We start from the raw sequence: 16,983 nt of genomic DNA on the forward strand, positions 1-16,983 counted from the left end.
GTGGCTTTTCTGAAATAATCTCTTGATCACACCAGTCTGCTTCCTCTACTCTCATGAGCCCTTACATGAAAGACTAGCTTTTCACCCTGTATGTATGTGTAACTGCTGATGAAAATCAATGGGAGATTTGTACCCGCGAAACCTGCAGGACCACGTATCAATAGCACACTTGTAGTTGGGGGCAGGAGGCACCAAGCAGCCTGCCTCCCTCAGGTGTTACAGGGGCTGGGCTTCAACCAGCCTCTGTGGCAGCCTCCTGAAACCTTGACAGCTGAGGATAGCTACTAGGGTTAGGCCAGTTACTTTTGTTTCCCACATATCACTTTATGGTTCTTGAATATCCCATACCAGGCTCCTCATTCGTTCAGCTGCAAAATATTCTGGTTGTGCGACTCACTCGTGAGGGCAGAGGAGTTGATGGAGCTTCTTTTGAGGATCTTGTTTATGATGTCCTTCCATGTCTTCTTGTACTGATTCCGTAGCAAAGAGTACACAAAAGGGTCGGAAACAACTTTGCTGTAAGCTAAGCACTTGGAAATGATTCCCCAGTGGGAATTGATGGGGACCACAGAGGACAATTCAACAAGCCTGTGGAAACAGGAAGGTTGAGAGAGTGAATACTCACATTAAATGGATGAGGTAACAGCACAGCTATAAACTAATGACACTCATCACTCACCCTTGCATTCCTCCCCCACTCAGCAGGATATGAGGCAGACTTCAAAAGAGCCTATTTATTTATCATTGGAATACACCTTTAGAGACTAACAACTTTCCATACATTTTGTTGTTTAAAATAGCACTGGCAGATGGCGTGGTCCAGTTGTTTGAGCATGAAAGTGGGACTAAAGAGCTTGAATTTGTTGCATCACTGACTAGGAGCTTCTGTCTTCTTTCTCCATTCTGGTATGCCTACACTGCAAATTCCGTGGCTAAAACACTGTTTCTTCTCAAGTATTTGTGCTGGGCTTAGCACTATGGGCCTGCAGCCAGTGATGTGGTATTAGTAATTCTAATTCTGAGAACTGCATGCTAGCAATTTGATCATTTTGTACTTTGCTTCAATTAGAAGTGGGGTTCATTTGTTCAGTGATGCTTTTAGGGGTGGTGACATTACCCAATATAAACTTGTGTGTTTTGTTGTAGAAAAACAATGTGTATAAAAATAGCATCAGATGCACTCTGGGATAGAAAGTCAGGCAAAGCAATTTATAATTTAAGTGAACTTTGTAAACCAAACCTTCCACTTCAGTATGTCAGTAGTGCTCAAAAACATCCCAATACTCAGCGGTACTGTTATAAGAAATACTTCTGCTCTTGCAAATTCTTACCTATAAGGACCTCTTCTTTTTCATTTTGAAATGGCTTCTGAGAACCTCTTTAGTATCCATTTGCATACATTTCAACGACATGCCATGGAAGCCTAAGCTATATTAAATGAATAATTTGATGGAAACATGACATAAGGACGTTAACTGAAGTCAAGGTTTGACAATTCATTTTATACTCTCTTAATTTCACTGTCAAATCATTAAACATCAGTCACTGATAACTATCAAATTTTAAGGAGAAGTATCATCCTGTCACAAATAACATCTTTACATTAATGTGTCCTCTTATCAAAGAACAAATTATTTTCAGATTCTTTATACATTTTACTGAGATGAATGGCCATTCCAGAAATGTTCTACAGCTGGTCATGTGCTATTCTCCAGGGAGACCATGTGAACTTCAGTGGAGACAAAAGCTGAAAGTATTATGTATGTGAAAAGAGGAACTCAAATAGCTATCGAGTTATGGGCTTACAGCCACGTGAGACATTTGAGGTGACTAGACCATATGATATGAAAATACTTGAACTGCTCTTGCCCATCCACTGGTGCTGTTTGGCTCAGCTGATCACTGTAAGCTGCTCTGAGATACCAAATGGCCACCTGTACCATTTCTCTCCTTTCATCTTGACTAACTAAATGCTGACCCTCCAGCCTCTCCTTGTAACTCCTGGCTGATGTCCTTCATACAAAGTAGGATCCAAATTCAGACATAATTTTCTTCTCCTCAAGCTGCTGGGGGTCTGTTCTGGTGTATATTCACCTCTTTAACAAAATGTAGCTATGACACCCGTGTTAATATGCTTAAAATGAGATTTGACTGTTTGGAAATTAATCATCTACTGGTTCATATTTACTTTGTAATCTACATTGAGCCATCCTTCTTCTTTCTGTTCCTCACATATTTGATGGCTTCTTCTTTGCATTTTGAATTTTACTGTGTTGAATTAAATCCTGTTGATTTACTTTGTCAAATGTTTTACGAAAGTGAATTTGATTAAGCTTAATTAAATTCAGTGGATGTCTTGAATGACCAAGGTATGACAAATTTGTGTCTCAGCTGCTGTCACTCAGTTCTATGAGTCGTTAGCAATCTCCATTTAAATATATCAAATAGGCACTTGAGGGTTGTAAGCCTAGACCTACTAATTCTGCCTTCAGTGACTGATCAATTAAAAAGCCTACACTTTCATCAATAGAATCTTTAATATTTTCTCAAATTATTTCCTTAAGTGTCCTTGATATTTTTATATTTTGCATTTTCTGCGTGTTATTTTTGATAGTATATTTGCAGGTATACTTGAGCAGATAACGATATGACAAGGGGGAATGGTTTTAAACTAAAAGAGGGAAGAGTTAGATTAGATGTTAGGAAGAAATCCTTTACTATGATGGTGGTGAGGCACTGGCACAGGTTGTCCAGAGAAGCTGTGGATGCCCCATCCCTGGAGGTGTTCAAGGCCAGGCTGGATGGGGCTTTGGGCAACCTGGTCTAGTGGGTGGCATCCCTGACCATGGTAGGGGAACTGGAATTGGGTGGTCTTTAAGGTCCCTTTTAACCCAAGCTATTCTATGATATCTAGCAACAAACAAATGCAGACTACCCCCAAGATATGCAATTCCACTTCATGTAGAAACAATTAAATGTCATTCTTGCAAAGACTGTCATATAACTTATTGCCTTTGAAAGGGTTTCATGAAACATCTCGCCAGGAAGATATTTTCAGTGAAGGAGCATTAATATTTCAGTGCAACCTGTAAATTAAATTCTACAGTATTGTCTACATAATTCCCCAACTTACTTTCATAAGCCACTCTTTTACAGTCTGATAATACCTGTACTTCAAAGCTATAAACCGTTTTGCTGTGATACTTTGTCAATATTTTAGAAATGTATTTCTGTAGAGCACTTGGTGTCAAGCGGCTATCCAAATATTTTATTTCACTTTCAGTAAACAAACAAGAATGTTACCTTGAAGTGTAAGACTTTGATCTCTTTTTCATTGTTTATTTCACTGCATATGTTTTATAAACATGTGCAGTTAATCATTTTAGTAAAATATTTTACTGAATGTGTATAGGTCCAGCTGGCTAGTATAATGGCAGCATCTCTCTTGTGCATTGCCTAAACTTGAGAAATTAACCGAGTTACAGAGAAAACTCTGAACAGGCCAGAGAGCCTCAAACAAGCTAAAATGTCTGGTTGTTTAGGAGTGAAACAAATCACACTTCATTTTGGAGCTGGTAGATGAACTGATCTTCTCACAAGAAATTCATTCTTTTGGTCCAAGTTGGGGAAGTTAGATCAACTCATTAAGCGTACGCTTCTAACATTTATATTTGTTACTAATTCTGGTTTTTGTTTTTTTCACAGAAGTCCCATAGTAACAGAATCTGACCTTAGTCATTTATTTTGTGTTAATGATATGAATAAGCCGAAAGTCAGTTTTAGTTTGATTTTTGTGCTTATTTTACTTTATTGCTTGGTAGACTGAGTCTTATGTATCCTCTCTTGCTAGTGGAAAAAGCCTAGCCAGTTTTGCCTGATAAGTGGGGCATATATTACAATCAGGCAGCTTCTGTTAAGGAAGCAGCATGACTTGTGGACCTTCAGATCTTGCACACTGTTGCTCTTAGTCATTGCTGCTCCCCAGAGCTGTGGGAACCACCTGGCAGCAGAGGTGTGATGATAGGGAGCAGTGCTGGCCAGCTTGTGCCAGCAGATTTCTCATGCAGGGGGAAAATCTCTTTACCTTATGTCAGTTGTAGCTCTTGAGGGAGCCTACAAGGCCACTGCCTTTGAATATGTCAACCTAAGATTGCACAGGAAACACATGCATTTAATATGCACAGATGAGCAAGAACATAACTCAGAATTCCTCTGTGGGTTTGCTTGTCTGTCTGTCCAAGCAGGATTTGTATGAAGAGGGCAGTCAACCAGTGTAAGAAACATGGTTTGTTTATCCCTTGTTCCCCAGAGATGATACAAAAGAAATTCAATCCTCCTCCTTAACCTGAGGGCTTGGGACTGCAAACTTCTTTCTGATATTATTTCAGGATTTTTAATTTAGGGCCAATTTCCTCACACATAGACAGCACTTATTAAATTACGTGAGCAAAGTTATGTGTTTGTCTGAAATGCCTGGAGTTGGACATGAATATTAGAAATTGGTATGACTTATTTTAATCTTACTTATGAAAAAGCTCCTTAGAGAAAACAGGTTTTGAACAATATTGTTCAATCACATAATGATAAATATAGCAAAAAGATGAGATGTGTACTAATAGCATTTTTCCAAACCAAACAACAAGCTATGCCTATAAATATACAGTATGGGGTAATACATCTGTCATACTACTACTTTGGAACGTGAAATCAAGAAGAATGGGGTTGTGTAGATATACTACTTAAGGTCAGCCACTGAACTAATTAAAAGGGTGTTTTCTTGATAAAAGGGGTAGCTAATCTGATTTTCACCTTAATGTAATCTGAAAAACTCTGACCCAGAGAGGAATTTGTCTGACTGGGGCCATAGGCATGGCTTCCTCGTTGGCTCGTGGGACTGCAGCAGACAGCTGGTGGTTTTTAGTGGGGAAGCAGAAAGATGTTGTTATAGTGAAACCTGGTGATTAGCTGTTTTGAGGCCTTAATTCATAAAGTACTTCAGAGCATGTTTAAAGTGTTCTGCCAATTAGAGCCTGCTGTCTACGAGTAGTGCTGAACAATACATTTCATCAGTTATCTTCTGCTTGCTGCCTTGAAAAGTGATTGATTGCCTCTGTCTTGTGAAGTGCAAAACACTCTGGACATAGTCCAGAAAATAATACTTGCTTGCATAATTAAACCTCTTCTTCCCCTGACTTCTGCATTTCAGCAATACACAGGAGGCACAGGGAAGCAGAGTAACGCACATCCTCGAATACCCATCTGTGCAGTGCAGTGTCCAGCGAGGTCCCGGGGGGGATTCAGGTAGCTAAACAGGGAATTCCATGCAGCCTGTTGTGCAGTAATTCCTTTAGATCAGAGATGAAAAGGCCAAGAAAGTGATAGCCCTTACTTCTTACGTCTGACCATTGCACAAGCCTTGTCCTTCATTGAAAAGCATCTTTGTGCATTTTGGACTTTGTCTTAACTCTTGAAGTCACTGCCCATGGAAAAGCTATTAATCCTTAATGGACTGAAGACTTGGGTGAACGTTTAAGTGAGCCTTGTAAGGATTAAAACAGGTAGGTTCAGGATTTTTTTTAATCCCTCTGTGCTTTATGACTATGAGGACACATATTAGGATGACTCAGAACTAAGAGTAAGAGGGCAGATGGTGCCTGAATGCTGGATTGAGATGTGAAGAGCACAGAAATACTTCTGACAGCCCTGGCTCAAGCACTCGCTGTCACTCAGGACTGAGCCACAAGCTATGTGATGACTGCGATGATTCTCATTAAGTTCAAAGACCCAATATAAAATTAAACTTAACTACTTGCAATGACAAATACTCTAATATCTTATAGCCTGAGAATTAAGACTAAGTGCCCATAATTATTATAAATATTTTCATGCAATTTTAGTGCACAGAGCATGGAGTGTCTTCTTGCCACTATTAAGCAGAAGTACAGAAAAATATGATAACTGCTATAAATGTATTTGCAAAATTTTTACAAATTATTAACACAAATAAATTAGCTATTATTATCATGAACATAAAATTACTGTGGTGTGCTGGTTTGCCTTTCTACAGAGACAATGACCTTTTGTGAATTGTTTTGTTAGAAATAGAAAATCGGGATATTATAATGAGATGGAAAATTTGGTTTTGCTATGTGTCCACTTACACTGAGTCTTAATTCAGCTTTTTCAAGGACTGGGTTGTATTACTTTTTTTTTTTTTTTTTTTGGTGAGCCTGAATTTGACTGAAGTCAGCCCCCAAAATTTCTGTCCAATAATATCTAAATAGGTGATGTTTCAGAAATACTTTTTTCTATCTCTGTTCTTCATAACAGTATTTCAGTTTTTCCAGGGTCTTAATAAGCACAAGTTGTAAATTTCTTTCTAATAACTTGATAACACTTCTCCAGATATACACCCTTTCTCATATTTTTGTTTCAGAGGAGTACTTTGGTGCTTCCCACAGGAACCATTTCCAAAGATAAGCTAGTCGATAAATAAGGACATCTGACCATAAATCACAAGAACTTTTTTTGCTGTAAGGCAGGACAACTTTGATATTTGATGTATATGACCAAGAACTCAGTCCAAAAAAAAAAAAAGCTATGGGTTGTCTGTGAGCCATGTTCTCACCTCAGCTGGATCTTGTTTGAGCAGGCTCTTACATCCTGACCTATTCAGACAAATGTCTTATCCTGCAGATCACCCCCTTGGGCTACCAAGGCAATTTGAGGAGTAGGAGAGTTGTTGGTCTCAAAAAATAACTACAACATCTATTGACCTCTGTGGGCTGAACTCCTAAATCACTCCCATGAGATCAACACATTGACTTGGCTGACCAAACAGGGTTTGGCCCACAGGTTGCAGCAGGATTAGATCAGATAAGTGCTATGATATTCTATATGGCTTTGTTAGGTCAGTAAATACAGCCTCTCATAGGAGTGGAAATGCTGCACAGGATTTTCATAGGAGACTAGAATCAATTTCTAGTTCAGAGTGCACTGGTTTTCCAAGTTGAGTTCATCTCCACAGTATTTTTCACTGCATAGGTTTGCACTTACCTTGTGATAACATAAGGTGCAAAACAAAGTATAAAAGTACCAATAAAGGTACTTATTTTCTTTGTTGCTCGTTGCCGCCGTCTCTTTTGTTCTTCCAGACAACGCTCTCTTACACTGTGACATTCAACACAAACAAGAACATGAATCATAATATCAGGTAGAAGACTTTAATGGCTATACTTCTGGAATTATTGAAATCAATCTTTCCAGTAAGTGTTTTCCAGCAAGTGCTGTATTCACATATATACAATAGCACCTTTCTATAGGACAATACCGAGTATCAATCCTTTATATGATTTTACCCTTCAAAAATGATTATGGGGAAATGCATGTATATACATTTATATGTATCTAAACATATACCCCTTATATCTATTCATATATAGACAAGTTGGTGAAATTCAGACTTGAATTCAGCTGCAACTCCTTTCTGAATTACTGTAAGCTGTGTTTGCAGGCTGGAGTTTGCCTCATGATATTCAGAGATTTGGAAGACATCCAGAGTGGGGTAGGCAGCATGCTACTTTCCTAGAAACAGCAATTCAAATGACAATATCACAGATAGGAGAAACTGCCCAGTGAGATAAGCAACAAAACATAATAAAAATGTAATAGGAAAAACACCCTCTAAACATTCAGCCCAACATTAGAGCAATCGTTACATCCCATAGCTGTGAACTGTGTGGCCATAAATCTTATGACAGATCCTGCATAGACTGAGTGCTTTGCAAAGCTGGGAATTATACAACAAATCCAAAGAACTGTGATGTTCTGACTCCGCAGCTCAAACCACCTGCCTTGTTTCAGACCAAACGTAGAAATTAGTTGTGCCCTGCTTTCTCCTACCTGTGGTATTTTAGGACAAGAGTTTTCTCATTTGAGCTTCCTGGTGGTGGTCACAACAGGGTGCCAGGGAGCTGCAAAGCCCCTCAGGGTGCAGGCAGGGCAATGGGATTGTGGAGCACTGGTACCTGCAAGCTGAGCCCACCCTTCCACTGCAAGGACACCCCTCTGAGATTAGTACATCAGCTTGCTGAGAGACTGATAACATGAAAGTCCATCCTCCTCTGCCTGCTTGGTCAAGTTCTGTGCTGGCTGGGTGAAGCCCAGGGATGGGAACAAGCAACTGGTTGGCTGGGTGGGAAAGGGAGACACTGGTTCTATCTGCCAGAGTCCATCCATACCTGAGCTAGTGCATCAGCCAGTACAGTTCCTTTGGGCAGGGACAAAAATAAAGCCAGTCTGCATGCCAAAATCCCTCTCTAGGCACATAGCAGCACTACGTGTCAGCTTATTGCACAGGTCTTGGGGCAAAGCAACCACGTATCTTGGGAGAAGCGAGTGGTCTGGCCCACGTGCTGCACGTTGTAACTGCATGGGGTTGGTCTCCCTCTGCTTTTATTGTAAATTTGTAATTGATGACTCAGTGCCCAGTTCCACACATGTATTTTAATAGCTATGGGGTTTATGATCATACCCTTACATTATTTGTTGTAACTAAATGTCTAATCATCATCTAAGCATGTGTTGTGTCCTGAGAGTCTCAGTGTGCTTTGGTGCTCTCTGTGGCAGGTAGTTGCTATGTTACCTTTCTATTGGGCTAAAGAAAAAAAACTGTTTCTTTTTATCCATTTTATTTATGGTCTTATTGAGCCCTCAGAGCGGTGTTGTAGCTGGCAAAGGGATGGCAAAGTGAACAAAATACTGGGGAAAAAGTTCGTTCTCCTTAAAATAATGAATTTCCTTGTTCTTAAAGAATATGCCTAAGTAGAATTAAAACGCATCTAAAAGTATTACATGTTCTATGTCTGAGTTATTTGCAGCTCAAAGTGACAGCTGAAAAGAAAAAAAAAATCCACCTCTTCAAGGGAACCTATGATATGCTTTCAGTTCTGCAAGAGCTGGAGTATTTTTAGGTGCAAACAGCCAATCTGAGAGGTTCAATAACTTCACTTAAGACCCGTGTTATTAGATTCATGTTATCCCAGGAACATGTTGGTATAGAAAAAGAAATCTCCAAAGTAGGTTCAATTAGGGTGCTGCTGGGGGGAGGGGGGCATTATAATTTTTGTTTCTATCAGTTTCACCAGTTATATTTCTTCACATTTTATTTGACACATGCAAAGCTGTCTGTGATTCCTGGAGCTCATGCATGATGTGAAAAGTCCTGAAGACTTCAACCAATTGCTTTTGTTCAGCCTTTCCAGATGTAGCTAATAAATACCTTCCTTTGTGATGTGGTATTTTATCTCAATCCTTCATACAGAGAATGTGCTCAGATGGGTATTTTGCTTTTGTACGCTCTTGTGTGCAGTAAGATAAAAATATATACACAGGTTCCAGTAGTGACACTGGTAACAGAACTGGGTAGTTGACTTAGCTTTCATTTAAAGATTTTAATATCCTGGAAAATCTGAGATATATCCCTTCAAAGGTTTGGTATTCTAAACAAGCTTTATGAGATACTGGACCTTAAGATCTAGTATCTTTAAGAGCTGAATACACCAAAAAGTTAGTATAGATAATTTGGGTTAAGAAATACATGAGTTAAGCACTTACATGAATTCTTGCCCAGGCCTCTCACTGTAACTCAGATATATCTGTTTTAGGAACAAAGTCAAGAGAAAGCAGTACCCAGTAAAAATGCCTGAGCTAACTTGAAAGAACATGTGCCCTAAACATTCACATGTTTTTTTGTGGTATTTAGAGGTTTCCTTTGTACTCGTCTCAAATGGTCTTCAGAAGATCACTTGTGTCCTTCCAAATCACAGGTAATAAAGCCATCTGTCACAATGCCTGTCACTAGACCCCCTTGCGGGTGGATTCTGAGTCACAGGGAGCAGAGAATTGTCCATACACATTTCTCCACAGTGAAACTAGACCATGCAAAAAGCCAGAAACGTCAGAGTAGTTGAAACTGGGATTACAAACTTTATTCCCTCATGTGCAACCTCACAGCACCCATGTCTATACTGTTAGGTACTACAGCAAATGCTATGCATCCCTTTATATATATCACTTACATAATTCAAATTATGTCTTTGTTAGAGTTTTACGAACATCACTTTGTGAAAAGCCTTTGTGTAGCTCTCACTCTCGGGAAGGCAATCCAAGGTTTGACTCTATCAGCTGCAGCAGCTCTCACTTGTTCAGGCAACACCACCACGGGTTAAAATCAGCCATCATCCCTGCAGTCTAAAGAAGTTAAAACTCCCATTTCTTAGTGAATATCCTGGTGCAAGAGCTAAACAGCAGTTAGTAAATAGAGGTTACACACAGCAAAGTGCCTGTACAACTCTGTCTCCTCCAAAGAAAGGAGGTCTAACATACACAGCCCCACTGAACCTGCCCTTCAGTGACATGATTACAAAATGCAGGAACACCCTCAAGTTAACTCAGACCAGAGAAAATGCAGAGGAGGAGAAATGCCACTGAGATTTTTGCCCCTTTTCTGTGCAATCCAGCCATACTTGAAGCATTAGTTGTAATGATTGCTATTTCAAACAGCCCTGGTGGGTCCGCAGCTCTGCCCTGGGAGAGGCCACTCAAAGCCTGTGCAGAAATCAAGACTGATCGAGGTACGGTTTAGCAGCCAGACAGCACGTGGGGTAGAAGGCTGTTTTTTTCCTCTGTGTGACGTGGTGGATAAGGGAAGATTTATACGTGTGTTTCTCAAAAGCAGAACCAGGACTCACCCGAAGTCCTGCTCCACATTCTTGGTCAAGAGACAGATCAGACAGCTTCCCTGGAGGACTTCCAGCAAATGTTTCTGTTCCTCTGCACAGTGCTGGCCTGCCCTGATCCTTTCAGACTTATTTGCCTTGGGCTTAGGAATCCCCAAACTGTGACCTTATTTTGAGGACAGCCACATGTGCTCTCAGTCCTGAAGCTCAGCTCCCAGCTGGCTGAGGACAGAGGGAGCTGGTGTTTGCCTCCAGCCTGCAGAGCAAAGGACAGCGAGGGGGGGCAAGCAGGACATCTGTCATGGGGTTGCCCTCTCTATCTGCTCTTGGCTTCCTCTCTTCCAGGTGGATTTCTTCCCCCGTATCAGACACCTCCCTGTGCTGGCAGCTGCCAGCACTTCGCTGAAACACATTTCTCTTCGCTTCAGCCTGTGACAGAGGCAGTCTGAACTTTTAAGATTCAGTCTCTGCCTGTCTCCCAAGCAGCACGCGCATCCCTCACAGCCACTCTGTCACTCTACGTAGCCAAACCATTTTCTCCCTTTTTTTCCAGGCAAATCCATCAAACCCCTTCCTTTCCAATCACCCCCTCCAGCCACGCTCCTCCCCTAAGCCAAACTCTGAGCAAACCAGGCCCATTTCTCTCCACACTATGACCAGTGCCCCTGCTTTCCCCTGCTCAGAGCTCACCCGTTGGCTTTGCCACCCTGTCCCAGTCAGAGCTGGTTCTTAACCCATCTGCCCCAGCCCCTGGGAGCCTCTCAGCCCTAACCAGGATATTCTGATCCATCAGCCCCCATCCCTCTCCACCCTACCCCAGCTCCGTGGGTTCGTTTCTCAAATCACCATTGCCAGGTGGGTCACTCTGGCTGGTACTGGTGCTCCGTCCTCAGCAGCCTGATCCCACGTCCTTCCAGCCATGCCTGCTTCAGTCCTCCCTGTTTCACCCTCTCTGTTTCTCGTGAGCAGAATGACAGCACACTCGCACTGCATGCCGACTCCTGTGCACCAGGCACCTTCCCAGCTCCTCGCCAGGACCGCTTCTTGCCCAGCACTGCTCTGGGGCTTCCATCCAGCAAGGTTTTCTCTCTCTCAGCTTTACAGCTCAGTTCTTAACAAGCCAGGAAAGGCTCTCTCCCACCCTCCCTTCTCCTGTGAAATCTGCTTCCTTTCCAGATCCAGACGCATCCTATTCATACAGGATTTATAGTTTGTGTATAATCTCTGATGTGACTCTTGCACAGCTTCCCAACATATTTTCATGTCCGTTTGGTGCTTGCCTTCAAGCCCATTATTCTCCCAGCCCCTGGAGACATTTCTCCTAACAATTTCCTTGCTTACGGACTCTCATTAGCAATGAACTTTATACATCCCTCGCTTGTCATATTAACGTTGCTACTGAAGTCTCTCTCAGCTGGATTTAAATACAGGCATTCAAGCATACACATTTTGCAGACGCTATTCCCTTATGATTCTGCCTTCAGGAAAGATAAAGTTACGGAGGGCTCAGCAATACGGACACAGCTGGGCAAAGGAGCAGCACACAGTACCCCAGCCTCCCTTCCCTTCCAGCTCCAAGTGGAGGGACATGTGCCCCCTCTCACTGAGATCCAGCAGCATTTGGGGCTGACAGTGCCCAAACCCACAAATCTGTCAGTCACTAAGTCCACCTCCTGAGACAAGGGGCAGTGATCTGACCATTGCCTCGAAGGGAAATGCATGCCCAGGTAAAACTCCCTGTTTCTTTGCTCTCCCTTTCAAAACAAGCTCCTAAAAATAACAAAGAAGAGTTGTTTTTGCAATCCCCAAAATGAGCACAAGTACAAAGAAACATGCAGAACAGAAACCAGCAAGGGTGCTTGTTTTCTTCCCCTCCCGATCCCCTGCTGTGATACCGATCAGACTGTACTTAACATAACACTGAACCCGGTCCTTGCTTTCTCTGCAGCAAACAGCCTCACCTGCTGCTCTCACGGGCACCTTACCTGGGATGGATGTCCACAAGCAGCACCAGGGTCTGCATAGTGATCACGTCAATCCGCTTACAGTGAAACCGTGCCACCTTCAGCACTTTTAGATATGTGAAACACAGGACTATAAGGGAGAGGAGGAAGCTGAGGGTGTGAAAGACCCCAGTGAAAATCACAAACTGTGTCCTATCCTCTGGTCTCTTGTTGTACAGGGTGCAGGAGGCATAGAGGTGATGGAAACCCACCCAGGAGAGAGAAGCTGCCACTATCGGGAACGACACCGAGTGCAACCACGTGTAGCTCAGTATGAGAGCAGCATCTCTGTACCTCATTTTGGAGTGATAACTTAGAGGGAAGACCACAGCAATCCACCTGTCAATGCTCAAAGCTGCCATGCTCAGCATGGAGTTCGTGGTGAGGAAAGTCTCCAGGAAGCCCACAATGTGGCAGATCTGATCTCCTCCTGGTTGACTCTTGTAAATGATCCCAGCCAAAGTCAGGGGCATGTTCGAAACGGTCATCAACAGGTTGCAGAAGGTGAGGTTGAGGATGAACAATCCCGGGACCTGCTTGCGGATGTCAGCGCTGTACAGGAAGCACATCAGCACCAGCACATTGGCCAGCAGGGCCACGAGCATCAGCACCACCACCACGAAAGCCAGGATCACCTCCCAGATGCTCATGGTGCGTCCAGTCACAGGAGGGACATCTCCGAAACTGCGCTGCGCCGGCACCCGGGGACCATGGCGCGAGGCGCTCTCACCTCACCCTCCTCCCCAGCCTGCTCGCACTCTTGCATGCCCTCCGTATTTTTAGAAGAGCTGCAGTTTTTTTCTCCAACCTCCCCCTCCTCGCTGCTCCTTTCCACGTCAACGCTCTCTGAGACGTGCACAAAAGCACTGGGAATGCCCATCAAACTGTGAGGAGGGCTTAAAAAATATCAGCAGGACTGAACCACTGTCTCCACTCGGTCCATTTGAAGGTGAGCAGGTTATTCTGAGAAACTGCTCTCCTGAGATCCCTAATTATCAGCCCAAAGCTTGCAAGCAATTCACCGAGTGAATTGTGCTCTCTTTCTCTCTTGCTTTCTCTCTCTCTCTTGCTCTTGCTCTGCCCTCCCCTCTCCTCCAACCCTCACTCCCTTCCAGGCTGAATGTAACCTGCTTTTTATGATCACAGATAAAAACCCCATTAATGGATTAAAGCATGCACACTGCTGGTGATTCGCAAACGTGATTATGTCATCCCCACTCCACCACCCCTCCCCTTCTCCTTGCAATTGTGACTAGACTTTCCTCAAGAGAAATCCCATGCTTTCATTTAATTGATTTAGCCATTAATTTGCAAACAGCCATGTAACCGAATTCCTGCACTCTGCTGTGTTTCCTGCATTTCAGTGCATCACTTTCACAGTTGCTGCCTGCTCTCTGCTAGGGCAGGGGCTTTCTTTTCCCTTCATTAGCTGGGTCCAAAAAGATGGGAAAATGGATGTACTCTGCTACTCCTCTGGAGCTGTCATTAGGCTACCGGAACAGTTTTACAGCTCCAGTTTAGCACTTTGCCGTCCTCTGTCTCCAACCATGATGCATAGGAGGAAAATGATTGCTTTCCCTCCTCCTTGGAAAGCAAGGCAACTGAAACCCCAACTGCTACAGTGACTTGCCCGAGGTCATGGTGCAGAGACAGCAAGGTGCTGCCGGTCTCACCCCTCAGCTGTGCTTTCCCCCCTTGCCCAGCCTGGGTTTCCCCGAGTGAAAGCCTCCCTCCTGCAGGGTGAGCGCCGCAGCCACAAAAGGGCTTGGCAAAAGCAAACCGGGCTAAGTCTGTACTGCATTTAATTGCATTTAATTGCATGTTTAAATTAAGTTTGCTTTAGAGGAAGGAGTGGGAATGGTTCTCTGATTGCCTTTGCTGTCCCTTTAAAAGAGTTTTAACCAGGAATGCTAAAAGGTTGCAAGCAACTGGGACAGTTTCTCATCAAGGCAGCCAAGCCTTAATCCCTGTACAATGAGGAGGGAAAAGATACCCCGCAGCACAGTTATTGTAGCTCAGTAAGTGCCTCGGCACGTGTGAAAGAACTAGATGCCTAGGCGGATTTTTCCCCTGTGCTTGCAGCACTTGCCAGCGCTGTGCACGCTCGATGTACAGCAGCTATGCCTTGCAGACACTCGGGCTCAGTAGTGGAGCTGTCACTGTGCACGGTGTCAGTGCTCTGCACCTAGCAGGAAGGCCCCTTTGCTTCCACTCAGCTCTTTCTGCTGTGGTTATTTCTTCTTAAATAAGGCTTTAAAAGGCTGAGAGTGAAAGGAATTCACTTTGTAAGTCAGAAGGCTGTCATTAGAGACATCAAATAAAGTGCCTGGTCCTGAGACATTGATCAAAACCCACATGAGAAAACCATATAGGTGTCTGCTTCTTCAGATAAGAGGGCTCTGTACCCTCTTAGGAGAGGTATGCAAAGGAGATCAGAGAAAAAGTACAGATCTCACTGCAGTGCAGCCGCAGAAAATCGGAGTTTCTTTGCTGGGTAGGAAGGAAAAGCTTTGGCTGAAAAAGGTACCCTAGCAGCAGTGGCCTAAGCAGGGTGTCCTGGCACAAAATTCAGCCTCAGGCTCAGCTGTGAAAGGCAGCTGTGGATCCTCAGGAAGGGGCCAAATGAGTTGGGAGGTGCTGATGTAAGAAAATCTTAGTTTATCTCCCCAGGAGAGGCTGGCAGAACCATGGGCTGGCTCTGCTGGATCTTGTCTCTGAGGCAGTGCGGAAGCATGCAGGAGCAGATAGCTGCAGGGCTGTCAAGAGGAGACCCCCTCTCTCTGCATGGTGACTCAGCTCCTTCTGAAACCTGAAATCCCACCTCCCTCAACCCAGCCCCTTTTCGCCCAGAGTTTGGTAGGATGCAGGTAACACTCATCATCGGTGTGGGAAAGCGAAATTCAAGCAGCAAGTCTGGCTCGTGCTTCAGTAATTATTAGCCTAAATAGATGAAACATTCCTAGTTCTACGTTTCACAGTTTACGGATTGCTTAACTTTTTCCTATCAAGCTATTCTTTGTTGTGCAAGTTTTTTGGGTAAAGAAAAAGCTAAACTCCATCTACTTACAGGAAAAAAAAGTGTAGCAGCTAAAAAGGGCTTAAATCTGCAATCCAGTGAAAAAAGCTCTGTAGATTTCAGGGGAAAACTGAAGTTTTCTCTTGATGAGTGATGTGAGTCTTGGTGTGTATGTCTAACTCCAAAGACCCACATACTTTACATAATTGATTCCCTTGTTGGTAATCCCTGCAGCTGAGGATATTTACTGAATGTTTCTGGATTTATTTATCATGCATAGCTAAGCGAGCATGATGGATCCATCACATAGCTTCATTTTATACAAATCAGGAGGAAAGAATATGCTGTGCATATTTTATCATGGTAGAGGAGATGAATGTTTTGCACAGCTTGCCTGTGAGCTCCTAACGGCAGGGACTGCATGTTTTGTTTGTAATATTTCAATGACAGGCTGCATTATGAATTAACAGTAAGCACTGCTGATAAATATCAGTTATCAACAGTGAACTCCGACAGGTATTAGGTCTCAACTTAGAAGCTCAGTACTCCTTTGACATTTGCCCCATTGTCAAACACAAAAACAACAGAACATTTACTGTGATTTTGTGTATTAAAAGCAGAGGTGGCTCTCTGAAGCAGCATAGCCAAGCAGATGGAGCACTGGGATGATAACCAGGAGATTTGTGTCCTGCGTCACCTCCAATATTTCACCAAACCTCTCTTGCCTTTTCTTTGTCCACATAGATTGTAAACTAATGAGGACAAAGGCAAGGAGGACATACACAATGAGGACCTGATCTTTGAGGGAGTCCAAAAGCCTTATCTTAATCAAATTATTAATTTTATCCACAAGTGACTTGTTCTAGAAGGATTGCACAAATCTATTGCTATTTTTTTACAACAGCCTATAGCTAATGGATTTGCGGCCTACATACCATGTCCATACCAGGCTACCCTGACTGAGAAAAGATTTGTACTAGTATTGTACCAAACAGGAGGGATATTGCAACAATAGGAAATTTGTCTAGATAAGAGGTTAATTTATCACTCTCAACTTAGTAATTTGTATTACATTTTTGTCTATAAGCGGCAATGGACAAACCATGCAGCTGACCAGATCTTCAATATTTAGGGCTGACCTTCCAGTTTCAAAAATTCTACAACACATGGATGGAAAGTTTGTTTCTGCTGTGGAGTTCATGGAGGAAAAATGTTCTCTCTGCAT

The 16,983-nt window shown here is 43.0% G+C and overlaps 1 protein-coding gene across 1 annotated transcript; it reads right to left on the minus strand.

Moving 5' to 3' along the window:
- Window positions 1–356: 356 nt before the first annotated feature.
- On the minus strand, window positions 357–13,709 carry GPR26 (G protein-coupled receptor 26). The gene is made up of 3 exons (XM_035547828.1): window positions 12,725–13,709; window positions 7,057–7,170; window positions 357–588 (listed from the first exon to the last, which is right to left on the minus strand). Exons 1-3 carry the CDS (start codon window positions 13,390–13,392, stop codon window positions 357–359), a joined length of 1,014 nt encoding a protein of 337 aa, XP_035403721.1. The 5' UTR covers window positions 13,393–13,709.
- Between the last annotated feature and the right edge of the window lie 3,274 nt (window positions 13,710–16,983).

The sequence above is a fragment of the Cygnus atratus genome, chromosome 7 (assembly GCF_013377495.2).
Source record: "Cygnus atratus isolate AKBS03 ecotype Queensland, Australia chromosome 7, CAtr_DNAZoo_HiC_assembly, whole genome shotgun sequence".
In the NCBI taxonomy this organism is placed as follows: domain Eukaryota; kingdom Metazoa; phylum Chordata; class Aves; order Anseriformes; family Anatidae; genus Cygnus; species Cygnus atratus.